The following is a 22,574-nucleotide window of genomic DNA, read 5'->3' on the forward strand; positions in this document are numbered from 1 at the left end:
AAACATGAATTCTGCTTTCTACCAGAAAATCCTAAAGGAGAATGTTCGGTCTTCAATCCATAAGTAGAAACTCTTATGCAGCAAGACAATGATCCAAAGCATAGGAGTAAGTGTTTATATATATGCGTGCTTCAATAAAATAAATAAATAAATATTTAAACATTTAAATATGTTGTATTTCATTTGAAGATCTAAAACTATTTAGTGTGAGATATACACAAAAACAAAAGAAATCAGCATAGGGACAAATAGCACTTTGTAAATGTAAACTCAGTCAATAAAATCTTTTAACCACAGAACACAGTATTATTTATTGTTATTTGGATTGCAATTTATAGAATGTAGCCAAATCTATAAAACATGTAGATGACAAGATTTAATATATTAACACCATTTATTTACTCATTCAATCATTCTTACATGATAAAAGCCAACAATTAAGTGTATGCCATTCAGTCAGCCACCAAAATGACATAACGCTGACACCTGGGATTAAACGGGTTAACCATAATAAAGCAGTAGTGAACACTCTGAAGTGCTACTGTTATGGGAGTGTGGATGTGTGCGAGTGCTGCCTGAGTGAAGAAAACTGCATTCCACCGTGCCCTCAGAGTGGGAATGTGTTAAACTCTGGGCTTAATGGATCAAACAGTACCGCTGGTTAGTATTCATGTGTAGGCGAAGTAGCAGCAGCAGAACACAGAGATCGGCAGCAAGGTTCAGTCCAGAGAGAAAGAAAGAACAAACGAGGAAGCCAGAGTCGGCTTAGAAGTGTGTGTTGCTTTGCACCTCACAGTATTCATCCCACCTTTCTAATTCCACTGACACGCAGCACTAACACTCCACTGTCCCCTCCCTTATTCAATTCTGCACTCGCACACTCGAGCGTGGGTTTCGGCAGAAAAACGACACACGATGATGGTTGATAAGCTCACAAAAACGCCTTTGTGCCTCTGTGCAGTGATACTGCTTCCCCTGGAGGCGTAGCTCTGACATCAGTCAAGGAAAACCTCTGCACACGGCGAGGAAAAAGCACTTGAACTATGAATAATCAACACCTGTGACTGAACTGCTCAATGGGGCGGCAGGTGCTTCAGAGGAGCGAGGAAGGTACAGAAAGACGATGAGCAAGTATAGCTACAGTAGGTCAGGAAACTAAGCTAACAGCACTCTGGACCTACCTGGTTGGAGGACGGAAGAACACGGAGAACAACGAGCTGGATCATCCCTCTGAGGTTCCCTTCCATGGACATGGACCTGCGCAGCGTCTCCATGGCCTCATGGTTGGACTTTCCCAAGAGTGACTCCCCGTTCACGGCAAGCAGCTGGTCGTTGACACGCAGACGACCATCCTGCACAAACAAGAACAGCAAGAACAAGCTTTGTACACGTCACGGAAGGTTCTCGCTATTTGTAGGAACATCCTTACCATTTGTATTGGTCTTATTCACTTCAAAAGAGAGAGAGAAATATTTGAGAGCCTGGTGAGGAAATGACTAGCAAGTGATAACAACTTGTTTTAAGGATGTTCCACAGCACTAACTAACTATTGACTGATGAAAAAGTATGAGGTGTCATTCTTTTATTAATTAAAAGAAATATCACCGCCATTTTGACGTGGTATAAAAAGAACACAACACATTATAGGAAAATAATCAACTTTAGGGAGATAACAGTATTCACACCACCCTGCTGCTTATTATCCTATAACATTACACCCTTGTCATGTTTTATTCCTTAGATGTCATATTTTGGCAACATTCACCTCAATGAGCGTTTCGTAATTACAAGTACAACGTAGTTACATTGCGGAATACAAACACTGTCATAATGTATAATGAGATTGTACACATGAGATTCAAATACAAATGTGTAATATAATTGTGTCTTTTAGTGAGATACAGCCATGACTCACAATTATGCACAGGAACAGTCACAGACACACATGACATGTCCACATACACGCACACAGAGTCCCAGGCTCAATGACCCATATCCTTGGTCATTAACTGTGTGTCCTGATGGAGTCGTCATGGCTAAATGAGGTGTAGCTGTATGAGTGTGGCTGCTTGGCTGGAGATGGTAGAGATCATTATAGTGGCCTCTGGCTGAGCAGATCTGTGCTCCTGACACCACGGGAAATGAGACAAGCTCTTATTGTCAAACAGTCAAAAAGCGAACCCGTCCTATCACGTGTCCCCTATCTCTGCTACGATTCTCAACCCTGCTTTGTTTTTTGACACTGTCTCACCTTAAAATGACCCATTAGGGTGTGATTATGAAACAAATGGAAAGGGTGTGATCTGACCAGTAGCTGTGATGTGTGTGAGAAGTCATAGTTGTCGGAAGCAGAGAAGAGCGAAACGCCCCTTGGGTGTGAAAACACTACCCAGCCTGCAGCACATGGCTCATTAAGCAAAAAAGACCCAGCAGGATACCAATACATCTCGCTGAAACACACACACCCCCCACACACACCCACATACGCACAGCAAAACCACAGAAAGCAACAGCACTTCTTTACTGGCTTATTATACAAATGTAAAAATTAGCTACATGCCTTTAAATGGAGTGATTCATACAGAAAGAAATCTCTAATCTGAGTTAAAACAATGATGGCAAGGACACAGAGGGTTCAGTAAAAAAAAAAAAAAAAAAAAAAAAGAAGCATCTGAGTCAGACTCCTAACTGAACCAAAATGAGTCAGTCCACATTTTCAGTCATTTAGCAAGTTACCAATAATTCGTGTTACATTGCCCAAAATGTTTGGAAACTCAAGTCAGTTTTGATTAGGATAATGAACAATACATGAAACTGTTATGATAAGGGATTCATTAATATAGCTGTATGTATTTTCATTACCAATAGTAAAGCTGGCCTACTTTAACACAATGTATTTCCTGTGTTCACATGCCTGAGATGTGTGAAGACAGTTAAACATCTGTTCAAAGAATAAAACAGCTCGGTGACTCAGATGGGAAAATATATCAAATCAAATCAAATACTAATCTCAGTCAGATCCAGATTCAGCCCCAATACTGAGCATCAGATTGGAGTCAGACTGGTGCATATCTCATGTGTATATGTATGTATGTATATATATATATAAATATATATATAAAATATGCATAACAGCGGAGTGTGTCCTAAGTTGAGTGTAATTACTGTAGATTTAGTCAAGTTAAATGAACTACACAGAGGTTCTGGAGAAACAGGACATTTTGGGCAAAAGGCCTTCATCAGCTATGCAAGCAAAGTGCTTCTGAGGCTGTTGATATTCAAAAGAGTTGGTGATGTGAAAGTTCTCGAAACATAATTCATTACACGGGGTTCCAACGTTCTAAGAGTGTTGATAAGCTATTTTTCTTTATATTTCCTCACCTCATTGCTTCCATAACAACAAATAGCAATGAAAACAGACATGTTATTAACGTCATCCATTGATATTGAATGGAAAGGAGAAATCCTTCATTGTGATGGTACGACATCAAAACAAACAACAACAACAGCAAACACACAGCCGGTCTCCTCTTGGTTTCTCTAATGCACAGCTGATTACATCTTTTACAGGAAACTCCAGCTCTGACACATGAGGAATGATGAGTGACAAAAAAATGATTCTTTAGGCCAGACGAATTCAAACTTCAAGCATAACACTGTGCTTTTTCAATGTAATCCTTTTACAAATCTCTTGTTTAATGTCCCGCGTATGAGCGTAAAGTGCCTGACATTTCATGGTGGATCTGCTGCTCAAATTGTTTGAATACTTCCATGTCCTCGCCGGGGCAAGAGAGCAATGCCAACAAACAGCGTTCTTAATCTCGGTCTAATTATAAGTCCAATTATTATTATTCGTAACGTGATCGATTTGATACTTTTTCGCTCTCTTTTGGTCCGAAAACTGAATGTGTCATCATTTTCTGTGGCCTCCCATTAAGTCTATCGCATTGATGGAGTTTACTTCATATTGATGAATGCAAAACATTCTCCCTTCACCTTGGCAGAATGCAAGGGCACCGCATCAGTGCATCAATCAAGTACAGCGAGCACTGACCAAATGATCACTAATGTGAGATGATGGAAAGGGCTTCCAGTGAGCGGCAAGTAATATTGGAGAGTTCAAAATACCTGTGAAAATGTTCATTAGCTCATCTATTTATTATTATTATTATTATTATTATTTTAAAGAAAGAAAGCAGCACTTTTGGTGTATTTTTGAGTATGTTCCAGTCTTCTATGTTGTTAAAAATCTGAGCTCCTACGCAAAATGTGTAAAGGTTGGCAGATCTGATATAGTCTTTTACTTTTTTGGTATTTTCCATCTGCTTTGCAACCTGCGATTTGAGTGGCTGTATCAGTAAATCTGCAAGTTATGGTTGCCTCTCACCCTGTCTGCTCACTCTTTCTCTCTCTATCTTCTTTCTCCGTCACAAGCCTAGGGAGAAGACACATCCCACCCACAGGCTCGGGACACTTCCAGCTAATTAGCATGGGCACAGAGAGTTTTTAATTAGCGTTAATGCGCTGAAGCTAGCACTAGCTCTGCTTTGTAATTACAGCATAGTGTCATCAGGGGCTACATTAGGAACAACAGGCCTTTTAGTCCCCCCCCCCCCACACACACACACAGCTCCCCTCTCTACCTCTCCTTGCTACAGTAGTCTTGACTGCTACCCTGGCTGATATGAGAGTTTAGGGAGTGAAAGGGCACCTTTAAAGTTATTAAGTGCTTCTGGCATCACCAAAGTGCTCCGACTCCAGACCTGATCAGACTCTCTTCTTTCATTTATACATAACGAAGCTCTCAGTTTTATATGTAAACTCAAACACTGCAGACGTAGAGACATGCTCACACATACACAAACACACCTCCTCCTTCATAACTGGGTATTTTTAGATCCTCTCATCACATGGATTTAACATAAGGAGGATGATGAAGGAAAATAAAGTGTGACATTCCCCCCCTGCCAAACTGCACATATGGAGAAACAGGATGCATGCAAGCCTGTATTTAGCAAACTTCTCACAAGGAGCCTTTAGAAGGGGAACTCATCAAGGATCATTCACTAATGATCAATACATCAATACTTTTAAATTAGGATGCTGAATAATTATCAGCCTCGATTCACAATCAGCCTTACATGCTGTGAATGTTGTTAGTTGGGGGACATACACAAACATGCATACACACACGCATACAGTTGCATTTTTCTAAAACCTTCCACGTTTTCCCCTGATGAACTCTTTTGCTGTGTGTTTTGGATCATTGTCTTGCTGCATGATGAAGTTCCTCCCAATTAGTTTGGATGCATTTCTCTATAAATTGGAAGACAGATTGTTTCTGTAGACTTCTGAATTCATTCTGCTGCTACCATCATGAGCTACATCATCAATAAAGATTAGTGAGATTGTTCCAGAAGCAGCTATACAAGCCCAAGCCATGGCACTACCTCCACCATGTTTCACAGATGAGCTTGTATGTTTTGGATCATGAGCAGATCCATTCTTTCTCCACACTTTGGTAGAGGTTAATCTCGGTTCCAGAACTTTTGTGTTTGTCATCAACTGCTGCTGTTTTCCTTGGCTGACCCGTTCCATATCCAGATGTTAGTGCACCAGTGGTTTCTTTCTTTATCAGGACATTCCAAATGGAAGTTAATTAAAAGAGATTATTTGGTAATATCAAAATATCTTGTGTGTGGCTTTTTATTCCAGTTATATTCAAAGAAATATACTGAATAACAAAATGACACTGCATTAGAATATGATAAGCAAGGAAAAACAAACATCATGTTGCAGGAAAATAACGCTTGCCAGGGGTGTATTACTGAATTATTTTCCTATAAAACAGCATGTCCCGAAGGGTTTTATTCCTCTTATTAACACAGCGATTTAATAATAAGCCAATAATAATAATTCTTAATTTGTCAGTGAATGAAACATCATGCTTTTTAACCATTTATAGTAACCATAACATTACAGCAGCTATAAACAGCCTCGCTAGCATCTCTTTTCCTCTTGCTCTCTCTCTCTCTCTCTCTCTCTCGAGAATAATTAATAAGACGAAAAAAACCCTGTCTTGTTACTGAAAAGTGTAAAGTCTTCTGTCCTGAAAACTCTCCCATGTCTGGAACTGACCATTACAAAGCATAGAGACCCGAGATTCCTTCCATAAATGTCCAATAAACTTCTCCTAGCAGGAAACCTAGCATAATGACCTATTATAAATTTTTCCTGAATGTGTTGCTATAGATAACTTTTTAGATTACTTATTACAATGAGGGCATGAATTATACTATCAGAGCTGCTATTATAGAAAATGAATCAACACTTACCAGGCTGTAGTATATATTAGCAGACTCAGTTTGTTTTTCTGCCATACATATACATACATATGTATCCATCCATCCATTTTACATACCACTTATCCTACCCAGGGTCACGGGGGAGCCTGGAGCCTATCCCAGGGAACTAGGGGTACAGGGCGGGGGACACCCTGGACAGGGTGCCAACCCATCATAGGGCAACATATGCATCTATCGACATCTTATTCTAACCCTAACCTTGACCACAGGAAATGGTTTAATCCTCAGAAAATGGTTTAACTTTTTCAGGTTTGGGAAAAAAAATAAGCACACGGCTTTTATAAAAAGCACTTTCCATTATCAAGACTATCTTGTTGGGCCAAATAGGTTACCCATGAGTTTTATTTCATGGTTTTTCCTAGAATAGTCAAGACATTTTGGTCCTAATAATTCACACACACACACACACACACACACACACACACACACACACATACACACAAAAACAAGACAGAAAAACAGAGTGAACAGAGTTGGGGCTTGACTGACATGCAACATCGCCTTGGGTGGCATGCACTGCTTCAATTTTGACGTCTTGGCTTAACGCTTACTCAGACTAAACATTGAGCCAGTTTACACGGAACTGTTAAAAGCACAACCAATAAGATGAGCTCTTATGTGATGTAGAAAGGACATGTCGACTCTAGATGAAATGGAGGAGTTGCTAATTATTTGCGTGTCTCAATATCCACAGCTAACTCCCCCCCCCCATCTAAAAGACAAGATAATCAAGAGGGATAATCAATAACGATGGTGTGTAGTTCCTGTACATCTGAGGTCTATTTCTCTGCATTCTGTCCTCTAGTATATACCGAGTCCCCATGTCCACCCAGCACCCTGCTAACAGCCTCTCTATCTGCTTAAGTAGGTCAAATTCAAGGGCCATTGAGGTCAGGGGTCAAGGGAAAATGCCAGCTGCAACTGTTGCAGGTCATTAGGCTATTGACAGTTTCCACTAAGAGGCCCTGTTTAACCTGTGGGCTCAGAGTTCATCTCTCTTCATTAATGCAACTGACATGTAGCTATGCTTTTTGGTACGGGTCCAACATCCATTTCTTTTATCCATTATCATGGCTGCATGTCACTTCAGTCACTCACTAGTTGTTGTTGTTTTTTTTTTCCTTCTACATCTTTCAGTCAGAGAAAAAAAAACATGTTCACTCAAGTCAAAGCACACTAACCTGACTAAGGCCAATCTAGATCAGACAAGGTGGGGAATTTATTTATCATTAGGTAAAAGAATAACAGCCATGGAAACATTTAAATCTTGTCTTGTGTTAATAACACATGTTGAACGACAGTTTTGTCAAATTTTTTTTTTTACATGTAAACTGAGTCACTGTGTTAAAAGTCCACTAGCTGCAGTACCTTATAAGCAGCTCCTCCATGGATGATGGACTTGATGAAGATGCCCAGGTCTTCACTGGTCTCACGAGATTTGTTGCCTTTAAGGCTGACACCCAGGCCAGCAGAGCCCGAGTCATTCAGAGGCACCTCGAACATCAGCTGCTCCTTCCCTTCCTCAGGCAGAACAGCACGTATCGGTTCCTCTTTCTGGGAGAGAAAGATGGAGAGAGAGATGGGTAGAGAGGGGTAGAGAGAATGAGAGAGAGAGAGAGGTCATTCCATTTGAACATAAAAGTACCCTATTTTACCAGAGAATAGCACAACCTTTTCATGCTCCCTTTCTGAAAGGCGGCCTATTCTAAGAGCTCTGGGGTCATTTAGAGCCATAATCCATTCTCCATTATAGAGGCCCCAATGCGCACTGAGCATTGCTGGATTTCCCCCTCCTTTTTTGATTCTTCTTCTTTCTTTTTTTTCATTTTCTCGCCATAATGCTCCTGAAATGACCTGTACATCTTTTTAGAGAAATTTTCTTTCAAAATGAGGGGGGGGGGTTGGAAGGAAAATGAAAGTGAGAAAGGGGAGGAAGAAAAATGTCCATTATTTCACGGGCACAGTGAAAACACAATCTTGTGTCGCTAGGGAAACGGGCCAGTAATGAGCGAGTGTGCGACTGTACTGCACTCATCCTTATTTTCCAAAGAGGAAAGTAAAGAGAGAGAGTGAAAGGAAGGAAAAAGAGAAAATGGCCATAAAACAAACACATGAAAGCCTGTATTTGATCTATACAGTAACAGGGAAAAAACTAACATGCATGATACAAAGATAAGAGCTGGATACAAAGATAATGAAGTGGGTAAAAGTGCCACTGTTTCAGCAGTACATCAGACTCTGCACTGCATTCATTTCTTGTTATTAAGTCCAGGACTTCTTACTGTCAGGCAGACAGTCTCAGTCTGGAGGATAAGACGTGTATATCCAAATTAGAGGCTGCCTTGAAGCAGTCTGAAGATTTGGCAGCAGTAAATATTGGGGGAGGAATAGAGGGATAAGCTGGGCAGTGATGAAGGGCTAAGACGAAGAGTGTGTGGGTCAGCAAGGGCTGGTTCATCACTGTTTACTGGAGGATTGTGGGTTTAGGATGTATTAGCTGTACTCTGTCTCTCTCTCGGTCACAAACACACACTGAGCAGAAAAGGGGGGGTGGGGGGGGGTTATGTGTCATTAAGTAGAGAAAAAGAAAGGGAAAATGAATAGGGAGAGAGAGAGAGAGAGAGAGAGAGAGACCTTGTGGAAAAAGTAGTGGCCTAGAATGTCCTTAAACCTCAATGTCACATAGTCATAAAGCAGTTCAAACACAATAAAATGTCATACTTTGTTTATGGTGCAAGACATTTAAAAAATAAAAATAAAAAAAATCACAAGGTTGTTTTGGGGTCGCGTGTTTCCCGTGGGGGCGGGGGGTGGCAGGGAATTGGATCCAAGACCACCCAGGACCTCTCACTAAGATGGACTGTTGAGGGCTCAGTTATCTCGCTTCTCTCTGTGAACAGGGAAAAGCCAGCTCCCCGACCTCCAGGACCTCACACTGCAGTAAAATCCCATGCCACATCCAAGTCCACTGTTTTCTGCTTGGACCACATGTTTATCAGCTAGTGTTTGTACAGGAGACATGTGTTAGCAGAAAAAAAGGGGTAAAACTGCAGCGTCGTTTCTTTGCAGTTGGTAAAAATGATCTGTTATGAGCCCAAAGCCACAACGAGAGCTCCGTTTAAAATCAAATATCCACCCCATGGCTATCCAGCTTTCCGCTGAAGTGTGCAGAGCTGCTCGCAACAAGCAGTCATTCAAACTAGTACGCCGAGTAACTGATGGGTACGACGAACACAGCCGGTGTCTAATCTGTATAGCCAGCATCTGCTCATGTGGTGAAGAGAGCGCCTTAATGAAGAACGAGACACATGGAGTCATCAGCAGGAGCAGATGGATGAGCATATCCATAGGTACTAGAACAAATTATATTCTGAAGGTTTAGTGATGAGCACATACACAGCTGTTCGAGACAGGAAATCTCCCTCTTTCCTTCTCTTTCCTCTGTCCCCTCCCTGTTTCCTCCATCTCTCTCCACCGTGCATGGATGAACAGAAGCTCCATTTGGTAACGCATGACTCTGAGGAGATTTGGAGACCCCCTGCAGGCTCCCAGAGGACAGTCAGCAATAGTAAGACGTGTCTCGAGGGAGCACCAATGCCAGTGGTCCGCTATGGCCTTCATGACTGAGTGGTCTACAATGACCACCGTGAACAAAGGCTTTAAAGGCTTCCTCCCAAGACCCCCAAACACAGACACACTCGCACAATGGCTTTATGTGGCAGCATGCCACATTTTACTGATGCGTAACATGTCCAAATAAGGCGGCTATAACTCTAACCACTTGAAACCAGGGCCCAGTGCCGAAAGCACATGACGCACCGCAAGTGAAGAGAAAATCTTTTGTGGCTAGCACACATTTCAGCTCAAATTGAGGCCATGCAGTCCTGCGGTATGGCATGGGGATCAGCTTCTCCCAGAATTCACTAGTCGAGAGCCAGGAGGTCCATTCTGGGGAACCACACCAGCTCTGGAGCAAGATTTACTGAGCAAATGTTTCCAAACCAAACATCCATAAGCCAGACTATTACCACCATCACTCTGAGCAAGGCTGTCTTTTATTACGTGTGGAGCAAGAGCCTCCGTTCGGCTGGCATCTATTCAAGAGCAAGTTTCCATGCGTTCCATCTCCGCTCCAAAGCGTTCTGATCATTTCCTGTTAAACTCATCATGGCATTCAACCACATACACTCTGAAATCCACAAGCAACCAATCTGTAGGTGAAAGTCATTAAGCAGTCAGGAAAAAAAAGCATATGCATAGAAAATCTACACTATTCTGAAATCGACACACGCTTTTCTTTATAAACACTCAACTATCTCCCTCTATTATTGAGCAGCAAAAATAAGGATGTTATTTCTCACATAAACAACCGTGCCGCACATAAAATTCAACCGACACGTCCTCCTTCCACTCTACACTGCTAAATGTCTAGATGAGCAAACTTCAGGGCGATAATTTAGACATTTATACACACGATTCATCTTGTTGATGATGGCATGAATTTCAAAAGCCCAACGTGACATTTAATTAAGATGAGGTGTGAGAAAGGGAGCCTGGCTAGTCCAATCCCAACCCACAGAGAGACTGCACCTATTAATGCTGCTAATGGGCTCCAGCACGTACCATCATACACCTCCACAGGCACACACACTTGAACAGGAAGAAAAACACACATGCATGTAAGCTTGAATTTGCACTGAGAGCACTATGATGTACTGATACAGAGCAGACCATCATCGAGCAGCATATGCATGGGCACCGATTAAAGGAACACGCCAGCATTTTTTTCTACTGCATTCAAACCATGAATGTGTTTACCACATATAATAATAATTGACACATTTCCTTGTAATATAAAAAGCTATTTCAACTTATAATGGTAGTCTAATGGTAATCTCCTTTTTCAAGGTGTCAATAAACATATTTGTACAGCATTTGTGTAGGATATTTCCATGAGCTCTTTAGAATCTGCTTTTCCCATGTTTGTTTGACTTCCTCCAGAGTCTCTGGTTTTATAATGGCCTCCTACCGTCCAAAAGACATGCTGGCAGGTGGACTGGCTATGCTAAATTGCCCCTAGGTGAGAATGAGTGTGTACATGGTGCCTTGCGAAGAACTGACGATCCGCCAAGCTTTCCTCAATGGGTGGCAGGTGCTTTAGTGCCATGGCTCTCAAACTGTGGATTGCCCTACGCCAATCTCTCCATGACTGCACTTTTATTGCTTCCTTCATATCACAGCTGAATTTTTTCTTCTTCTTCATCTTCCTTTTGTACGTTTATTAGTGTTACTCGGTGTCTTTGTAAAGTGACCTTGGGTGTTAGAAAGTTGAACACATCAAGGTAAATAAATATAATATTCCTGCCTCGTGCCAGTGTTCCCGGAATAGCCTCCGGATCCACCATGACCCTGACCAGGATCAAATCTCTGTGATCTCAAGAATTCAGAGGAGGACAGTTTTTAAAAAAAAAAAAACAACCATGATGCTAATTTTAAAAATGTTAATTAAAATTTTTATATCTGTAATTTAGAGCTGCAACAACTAATCGATAAAATCACTAATAATTGACTATGAAAATCGTTGTTGAGGAATCTCTATCAATTAGTTGGTCTGCGCATGACACGGGGTATATTTACTCACTGCATTACTCTGTTCCGAAAACACACATTGGAGTGTAAATACCGACACCACCCAATCAATCGAAAAAATAATTGGCCAATTAGCTGATTATAAAAATAATCGTTAGTTGCAGCCCTACTGTAATCGTGGGTTTAGTTTTATTTACTGATGATGGCTGATTCATGTAAATGAATGTGATAAATAAGGTTAGGTATGGGAACCTTAATGCAAAGTGTTATGGAAAAGCTTTAGTAAGACTGTCTCTCTTGTCTGTCTCATCCTTTTATTGCATTGTTGAGGGTAGTGGTTGAATTTTTTTTTGCATTCACATTATATAGTAGTGTAGTTCAAACCCTTCATAATGGTGTTCAATGACTGCGAGTGGACTTCCATTTCAAGTGAGTTTTGAGTAAACAGGATGTCCGTAATGTGTCCGAATGATTGTGACTACACTCTTGTAGAATTCAAATATGATGTCAAAAATGTTTATGATTAAAAAAATAATAATAAAGGAGTAAGAAAATGTGCACTATGGATGGCACAGTTATATTTTCGACATTCATTGTGTCCTCAGTGTCAACCGAATAGAAGAGAAGAGAACATGGGAGAACAAGGTCATCAATTTCCTGTATGTAGAAGCAGGAGAGCCCATGAGAGGAAGAGGAAGCAATGCTATAGTGGAACTGTCCTTCACTGTGGACCTGTTATAGATCTGCTGGAGCTCCTCTGGTTCTTCCGCAAGGATGTCAGGACTCCAGGTTTAAACAGGCCAAGGTGTGTGTGTGTGTGTGTGTGTGTGTGTGTGTGCACAATGATGACATACACCATAAACAGAGTAAATACATACACACAGCTCTAACGGCCACTCTAGCCTCAAGCCGCTTTCCTGACAAAGACACTAAACTGCTCCATTAATGTTTTACTCATACAAGAAGGGAAACTAACTCAACAGGCCACCATTACAGAGACGATCAATGACCATGTTAATTAGACAACTCAACCAGGTCTGAAAACGTGTGAGAGAAATAAAGCTAAACGTTACGATCCTGGCTCCTATGAAGTGGTTAACTGGGTTTATGGCCTTCAGTGAGCTTTGAGCCATAGCTTTACACATTCATGCTACAAACTGCCTCCTCATATAGGAGCAAACACAACCCAGACAGAATTTACCACCTCACCCACACCCATGGAAGAGTTGCAAGTCAACAGCAGAGAGAACAGGGACAAATGAGAGCACCCTGGGTCATCGACTTTTACTACTCCACTCTTTCTTCCTACAAAAAAAAAACACTTGTACAGAGCACCAGAGTTAAAAGAGGGAACGAAATAAAAAGTCTGAAGAATGATCTTATCTCTAAAGTGCACTCATGGACATCAGGAAATCAGAAAATGCATTAATAAAATTAATATGCTCATTATGTGTGGTATGCGATGATCATTAAATGTTTTTTCCATTTCACTGTGCTTTAATAAAGACTAGAAACAAGTTTCTCGCCTCGAGGCGTTTCAGTTTGTCAAAGGCTGACATTCAGCTTGAACTGAATGCTAAGTCTGTTAAACGAGAGTCACATTTCTCACTGAAAATAAAAAAAAAAAAAAAAAAAAATATTGTGCTGCGTTATAATCTCCTATGTTGCATTATGCGTCTAAAGGAACGGCGTTTCCGCATTCTATAGATATGAAACACTAGCTGCATTTTAAATATCGTCTTTTTTTTAGTGTGAGTATCGTGTTCACGCAGGGAAACTCAGCTGTAGTGTAACAACATCATCATCCAGCCGGTGTACTAAAATCATCTTGATTTTTTTTTGGACGAACCCTACAAATACACTGAGGGAAAATAAGTATTCAGACACTTTTGTTTTTGTTATTCGCTACACTTCCAGTGCAGAAATCCAGTTCACATTTACAGACCGAGCCATAGCAAAGAATGTGAACATCCCTGTCACTACAACTGCTTCAAAGGTGAAAAGTTCATGGAATCACAAATAATCTTCCCGGGACATGTGTACCATGGAAGACTTCACAACACACTCCCAGACTAATGAGAAGGACAGTAAGAGAGAAGCCAACAGTCATTCGAAATAGTTGCAGGAATACATGAAAGCAGCAGGACCAACAGTTACACAGTAAACAATAAGCAATGGACCGTACCATTCGCAAACCCCACGCAATACTCCTAAACTCCATCTGAAAGTGTTTAGACAAATCAGACCTCTTTTGGAGCACTATTACACGTCATTGTAGGAAACAGGAATGGAGCGATATACTGGGACATATTAGAGAATAATTTACTTTCATCCACCAAGAAAACGAATATGGGGACAAGATGGATGTTTCAAAAAAGGCAACGACCCCAAACATACAACCAAAACAAACTCAAGATGGCCTTGTCCAGAGGCATTAAAACTGGGGAGCGAAGGGATGTTATAAAAATATGCAATGAAAACAGCAGATGAGCCAATCGACATGTGAATCCAGAATGATCGACAGTGTTTTGAGCTCTTCGCTTGAAATATGTCCTCATACTGCGCTCTCGCTTTCTGTCACGGTAAATTTGTTTAAGATTTGTTTTGTTGATTGTCAATGTGAAATAAAATCCATCAATATATGTCTGACTGAACCATCATTAAATAAGTATACAATATCAGTTAACTACATTTCTTAGGGATGCCACCAGAATATTTCGGCCAAAAACAGACGAAAACTTAACTTTCGGCTTTCATTAAGAAAATGTGATTCAGTCTTTCAGCTTCTTTAAACACATCCTACTGGGTTAAAAAAAAAAAAAAAACCAATCAGGCTCACTGTAAGAAAGTGTTAAGACATATTTATGTTAACTGCAAGCTTACTGAAAGCTTTGCTGCACTGAAAGCTTTAATTTATTAAAAATGTATAGTTGCTCATCAGGAACTGTTAGGACTAAGCCTAAGTAATGCTTACGGCACAGAAAAGTCCATTACATTATAGTAAATAATGATTCAAATGGATTCATATTGAATGTTACATTAAATCACAAACTTCAAAAGAGTTCTCAAAAAAAAAAAAAAAAGGAGGCTCATGGGGGAAAAAAGTTTGAATACCTCTGGTCTAGACTCCTGACTTTTCATCCCATTGAAAATTTCTGGAGGATTCTGAAATTGCGTGTCAGAGTAACGATTCAAGAAGAGGATTTGTCAAGAGAAGTTAGCTGAAACTGAACGGTAATGATGTGAAAATGTGTGTATAGTGGACAGGACAAGGTAAGCGTGTGCAGCCTGTTGTTTGTTCCAGCCGGGCCATAAGCACAGCTAAAGCCTGATTTAAGCCTGGCTCAAGTGGCCAGACTGGACAGCTTACATGTAACAAGTTGCAACAGAAATGCTAAAGTCTCGAAGAGCTCGTACGCACATGCACACAGATGGAAGCGGCTCAGCGTGGACGTGTAAGGTCAGACTAATGAGGTCATCGTTACTTTGAGAAACTAGGAACTAGCCTGTACGAAGTGGAAAGAAAGCTTCTGTCCACCACTCACTCACATGCATGTCCATCTTGCTGGCTGCTGGGTTTTCCTACGTGTTTGGTTTGAGTTTAGTGGGATTTCCGCGATGCCAGCCGGCCCAAACTGGACAACAAATCCCGAATGCAAGAGAAGACGCAAGCTGCTGATTGTTTTCAACGTGGCCAACGCAAAGGCTTGGACAAAACGCATTCATTTGATTTATTCCAGCTCATGTGTGAAGGCTGGCTCCATGTCTCCTACTCCCTCCTTTATTTCGTCTTTTAAGCAGCGAGGCAGGTGGTGGTCTTGAACAGAAAGGTGTGTGCGAGAGTGTGTGTAAGAAAGCTGGTGAGAATGCTTTGTGTTTTGCTCAGCAAATGCATTACCACAGACCAGCAGATGGTGACTGAGAGAAGAAGGCTATTCAACAGAACTATACCACCATCACACCCACGTCTTATCTTCTTCTCTCTTACTCTCTCTCTTCACTCTAATTCGTTCTCCCTCTCATTCTCTTCCCACTTCTCTATTTCCACCTCCTACCTCTCACTCTCAGCCCTTCACCCCTCCCTTTCTCGCCTCGCTCTAAGCTGGTGATATTTCTAGTACATTTTTACCATCTTTATGACGTTTCCCTGGTATATGTCTAATAAACTCATCAGAATGAACGTTGAGACCCTCGATTCATAATTCTTCTTGAGCATAAAAAAAAAACATAATGCATGTAATTACACGTGACTTTGTGTATCTTTGTTACCCAGCCTTTCTCATCATCATATCTATAATAGCTTCTGCATGTAATCGTGAGTGACTCACAGTGGAGAGATAGATGGAGAGATGGATAGATGAAGTGCACAACCCACACAGAAGTGTGCTACACATGTCAAAGTGCTTGGGATGAAACACCATTATGGCAGAGATGAGAAGAACGGAGAACAAGTTGGAAGCCCATTTTTAAAGAAGGAGCCTCCTCCACAAGGATTCACTGGAGGCCAATGAGATGCTAAAGGCAGCAGTGGGCCAAAGAGACACAGCGGGTCTGGTCTAAATGGATTCTGTTTAAGTGCAGAAGAAAGGGCTACATAGTGAAGGACAGAAGCAGTAAAAGAAATGGGGTTGGGGCACGGTTGAAGGTCTCAGACCCTCTACTCTCCAGTGCTGGTTGCAGGTTTATTGACTCTCTTGCAGAGTCCAGGGCTAGTTAGTCATCGGGGCTGGAAATGGGACACGTGAGACATCAGAGACACTAAGATGCACTTCAAAGCTTTATTGAGGAAGCAATGCAAGCAGTTGCTATAGGTCTGGAGGAGAGATTTAGGAGCACAAAGCCAAGAGCCCGGAACGAGCCACTTCCTCTTGAGAAGTGTGTGTGTGTGTGTCACGTTAGCATGTTCGAGTGTATGCCATTATTGCTGCATTACACTCAATAAACCATCATCGAGACAGGAAAAGTTTTCAGGCCAACAGCTAAGCCTCATCAAGTCCCTCGGTGTCAACATGAGTGGATTAGGTAGCATGAACCCCGCTCCATATTTCATCTCAGACACAGGGAAATCTGACAAGGAAATGAGGCCTAGCTTGCTCGCTTTTGTTCACAAAGTCATATCCAATATCACTATTACTATTTCATTCTTCAGCAGGCCAGTGGCAGCTTTCACCCCCAGTGGGCTGCAGTTCTGCCGGAAAAAGATTAAGAGCAGTGTGGTGTAGACTCAGCATGTGCAATCTGAAAAGGGGTTCGAGGCTTGCCATGGCAGATCCGTGGGCTGTTCGAAATGCTCAGAGGCCTTTGTTCAGTAGATGCAGGACAACACAAACACCTGCCAGCATGAGGGATGATGGCTCCTCTCACCATTACAGTCATCACACGCCGCCAAATCAGAACCACACCAGCCCAACCCCCCGAGCAGTTGCTTAGATATTTTATACAAGCTTCCAACTGCGCTATTGAATTCCCAACCATCTCTACACAATTACCTTTCTCAAAAGTGCCAGAATGTGTGAATTATGCAACTTGCACACCTCCCTGCCGTTCCTAGTAACTAGCTGTTAGTTAAGGTTTGAAAGAGGAGCTTACATTTGATACAGATAACTTATTACTTGTGTATCTACGTCCTAATTCTCATTGTCGGATTCTCTGTGATTTATTTGACAGAAGCTAAAGTCATTAAAATATCCTGTAACGCCCAAGAATTGGTCCATCACTATCAACACCTAGTTTAGCTAGCTAGCTAGCATGACAGAGTTTTGATAAATGGTAAATGGTCTGCACTTACTGTATATAACGCTTTTATCCAAAGCGCTTTACACTGTGTCTCATTCACCCATTCACAAACACCAATGCTAGCAGAGCTGCCATGCGAGGCACTAACTTGCCATCAGGAGCAACTTGGGGTTCAGTGTCTTGTCCAAGGACACTTCGGTATGTGGAGTCACGTGGGCCGGGAATCGAACCGCCAACCCTACGATTAGTGGACAACCCGCTCTACCACCTGAACCACAGCCGCATGATCACCTATTAATTTGCATTCTACAGCTGAGGAGCTTATTAATGAAACTCAAACCAATCTGTATATATTTCAAATCAGCAATCCGAGAGGAGCTTAGCATTTAAAATTTGCTAAGCATTGTTGAGGGCAGAGATATTTAACCATTTGGTTTGTATTTAATGAATACAGCTACGAGTGTTAATTAAATGGAAGAATTAGCACAAATGCTTGACGTGTGTATTACTTCCTCCAATTGAAAGTGATTTTTTATAAAGTGGAACTGTTTACCTAAATAACAGAACTGGACGTTTGTATTTATATTATTATGTTTTGTTAAACAGTCAGATGTATTACATGTACAGTACACAATTAACCCCTTATGCACTGTACTCATTGTTAATTATACATCCTTAAGTATGTAGTATAATAGCTACGATAAATCAGTAACCATACTATTAATATGTTAATGATCTGGTTCTTTTATTACTTCTTTAGTGATATTAATATCCTCCCCCCATGTTTTTCTGGTCCTCTCTCGTTCTCTTTATAAGTGTCTCACTAATTCATTACTCTTCCAGCAGTGTCTATCTCTCCCACACAGTTTCTGATATCAGTCAATCTTTCTCCTTGCCCTTAAAATGTATCTTTGTTGCCATTCATCACATACATTAATCTCTGCTGCCTTGATATTTCAGTCCACAAGGACTCTCACACATGCACAAACAGACCTAACAGTCAGTCTATCAATCATTCAGTCTTTTATGTAAGGCTAGCTGGCTAGCTAAAACAGAGGCGAGTTTGTGTGTGTGTGTGTGTGTGTGTGTCAGCATTCTCAGGGTTTGTCTGCTAACGCAATGCACAATATTCACCTGCTTAACTAATAACATCACCAGCTAAAGCAGCTTTGTTAGCTATCGACATGCCTGCATGCTAAATCAACCTCTCTCACTGTCACAGAGCCTCATCACAGACAGAACAATCAGAGGAAGCCTGCCAGCCCTTCCTTGCCAGAACAACAAGTGTGAATGGGCTTTAATACGGTTTAAATAGGCTTTAATTTTTCATCATGCAGCATAATTGACAGACTAAGGGTGGAGGTGTAAAGTGTGTCTCTTTCTTCAGGAAACAAAGTTAACTGAAATTGCATGAGATGTTAAATTAGTGGTGTCAAATAAACTTTGATTAATTTAGTTCCCACCTCATTAGCTGATGCTGACACGTGACTGAAAGAAAACACAAACATGGTTAAATGTATGAGACACATTCCACGGTTTTGCTGAATTTCACCCACACGCTGCTCAGGCAGCTAGTGTCTTTATTTCTGTGACATTTGGCTTTTTTCATTCCGCTGGAGATCTGACTGGAGGACTAGTGTCCAAAACGGAAGCCTTGCCTCCGACAGTCTCGTAGGCAGTGGCTTTTTCACACAAAAACGAATGCATTTTACATTTGATCCATTTCAGCTGTTTGCAAAAACACAAGAAACACAAACTCTGACGTGCAAGAGTGTTCAGTCAACTGGAAGAAAAACAAATGTCACACACACACAAAAAAAAAATATATATAGGTCAGAAAATTATAATGGAACAACTGTTTTAAATCAATAAAGAGAGAAAGAAAACAACATACTGACAACCATAGTGTTAAAAATTCACCTTTCAGACTGTCAGGTCATTCAGCAATTCCTTGATGCGGTTCCTCAGACTATTTCTGTAGTCTGTATATTCTCTTCATAAAGCTCCCTACGCTCTGATACAAACACACCAAGCCTGCCAGCAGTCATATTAACTAAAGATCATGTGATTATCAGACATTTTGTAAGTGTTTCTAACGCATCCTAAAGAAATAAGGCTTGGTTCGATTTCAAACGTGACACAATCAGTGCGTTTACGTGGACAACAATAATCCACTATTAACCCGATTAAGACAATACTGTGATTAAGAAACTAGCATGTAAACAGCAATTTTTAATGACCGTAATCTGATTAAGGTCATACTCGAAGTAAACACTAATCGAATTAAGACATGTGGAGTATTCCTGTTTTAGTCGCATTATTGACGTGCGTTATAGACATGTAAACATCTTAATCACATTATTATCTTACTCAGAGTAAGGTCAATAATTAGATTACTGCTGTCCATGTAAACATAGTCACTGATTATTGACCTTATTCTGAATAGGACAATATTGTGACTAAGGTGTTTACAGGAGTTGCTTTTAGAATATTCCTTTCATGTTCCCGTTTTACGTGTTCTAGTACATAGGTTGAAAACAGGAGTACTCCCTGCACATGTCTTAATTCGATTTGTGTTTACTTCAAGTATGACTTTAGCCGGATTAAGGTAATAAAAATGTTTACATGGTAGTTTCTTAATCAGCGTATTGTCTTAATCGGGTTAACATCGGATTATTGTCGTCCGTGTAAACGTACTGATTGTTGCAGTACATCAGTTTCAGACCTTCTGTGAGATTTGCTATAGAGTAGCACGTTGGATTATCATTTACATTGCACTTACGTTTGGTATTTTAATGACATGCATTGGGCCGTGTTTATAAAGCTGGATATGAACGGATTTATGTGAATATCTTTAGTACGAGCATTTACACAAAAAAAATTTGGCATTCATAAAATGAATCCCGTAAATTAGTAAAATGTTCATATCCTACTTGTGCTCCTGAGCGTGTGTAAATTTATGCATAAGAAAACAAACTAATGTAAACCTCGATTTGATCGACTTCTAATCATATCATTCGCACGGATTACTGCACTTTTATATCTGGAATATAGTGTCGAGTTTAAATTGCTTACTTTTATGATGTTCGCAGGCTTCAGCACACACTCTTCTCCAGAGCGACTTATAGAAGCGCTTTTTGAGCGTTTATAATAAACACCACCTCACGCTAGTTCATCAAGTCAGGGACTAAGAACACATTTTTTGTGTAAACCAGGCATTTTATAATAAGTCCATACAGGATTTCGTCGAGTTATTTGTGAGTGTTGCGGCCAAAAATGTTTGATTTTGCGATACAACTTTCAGGTTTTTTTTGTGCTTTTATTGTCGTTTATAAAGCTACTCGAATTGGGGAAATAGCAGTTGTATGAGATCGTTCTGCACGGTCTTTCACAGTGATGTTTGTTGGTAAATGAGAGCCTTTAGCTCTACTCATGCTCGACGCACGTGAATCAAAAGAGGGCTTTGGCTGAATGCGCGTTGTGATGATGTCACATGACGTGTCTTGGCCCATACCTGTAGAAAATGTGCAGTAATTTTGAAAAGTTGCAAGTTCCTGCGTATATTGCAGAGTTTGCTTGATTTCGCGTTAATTTCGGTGATCGCAAATCCTGAAGGGACTATATATTATTGCCATTAATTAAATAATATATATATTTTTTTAAATAAAGAAAGTCAGCCAAAACAAACGTATAAGTGAAAGACAAACAAACATGCAACCTATTTATACATTGTTCCTTACAAAATAAACAACAATAATTGAGAGTCATGATCTCACTTCTAAGCCAGAAAATTATGATTCGTATTTCATTTGAAATCATGCAGCCCTATTCCTTGTCAGAAATCTAATATTACGGGAAAATAATCATATTTGTGCACAATTTGCTCCATCACAACAAACAAGTTTTATCAGGCACCATTTTTCTCCACGGGATCACGTCGACCTGAACTACACTGATGTTGGCAGAGGATTGTGGGAGATGAAGGACAATAAAGGATTCACTAAGGTCAAATGGATGAGAGTAAAACATATCCATAAATTGCTAATGGTGCTTTGGAATTATCTAAATAAATACATAAAATGGGAAAACAATAAAGGTCAGAGCACACTTCCTGGTGTTTGAGAGGCATTGCTATGGTAACGGGGAATGCACCCAGATTCTCAGGCATAGGGTATTTCCAGAAAGCGCTGAGATGCACAGAAACAGACTAGGAGGGGCCGTGTCAAAAGTTCTGATGAGAGAGAGACACAGGAAAGCCTGACACACAGCTGCATAGCTACGGCCTCCAACTTCACACAGCCATGCATGCTCCACAACTTCCTTTAAGAGTAGGCCGACCTCCCACCTCACTTCCTGCCCAGTGCTGAATCAACACGAGAAGGGATAAGTGCAGGAAGGCTAACCGCGTGTGTGAAACTGACTGTCTATGTGGGTCAGAAGGTTCATCGAGGAAGATTCAGACTGCTGGAAAGATATAAACACTGAAAGAAAGAGTGTGGGCCCTGAGAGAAAGCAGAGAGAGTGTGACAGGTGAAGGAGGCAACATCCTCGCAGACGCTCGTTCATGCTAAACTGGGACAATGACAGGAAACAGAAAGTCAGGACTTCCTCAACTCAAGGCTAGATCGAGGAACAGGGACACATAAGTGACTCGACCTTCATTAACCAAGACAGAGTGCAGACGGTGTCGAGACAGGCCAAAGACAATGTGCAAACATTCACCTGCTCCTCATACTGTAGACAGGAACACTCTCCAGTGAGGACAGACCAAGCTGTCTAACTAAAGTGTAGGATCTGATGGGACTGTATGCCTAATCATATTGAAACTTGTACAGGATCTTTATGTTTATCTTTACAATATCATATGTATTCAAAGGACCTGGA

The 22,574-nt window shown here is 40.8% G+C and overlaps 1 protein-coding gene across 3 annotated transcripts in view; it reads right to left on the reverse strand.

Annotated features, from left to right (window-relative positions):
- pard3bb (par-3 family cell polarity regulator beta b) overlaps nucleotides 1–22,574 on the reverse strand; it is a 321,269-nt gene that overhangs the window by 147,329 nt on the left and 151,366 nt on the right. For all 3 annotated transcript variants that reach the window (XM_053627241.1, XM_053627242.1, XM_053627240.1), the window contains 2 exons: nucleotides 7,734–7,919; nucleotides 1,182–1,352 (listed from right to left, as the gene is read on the reverse strand). In XM_053627241.1, coding sequence (XP_053483216.1) covers nucleotides 1,182–1,352; nucleotides 7,734–7,919 — 357 coding nt within the window. The remainder of the gene's footprint in view (nucleotides 1–1,181; nucleotides 1,353–7,733; nucleotides 7,920–22,574) is intronic.

The sequence above is a fragment of the Ictalurus furcatus genome, chromosome 6 (genome assembly GCF_023375685.1).
Source record: "Ictalurus furcatus strain D&B chromosome 6, Billie_1.0, whole genome shotgun sequence".
NCBI lineage: Eukaryota > Metazoa > Chordata > Actinopteri > Siluriformes > Ictaluridae > Ictalurus > Ictalurus furcatus.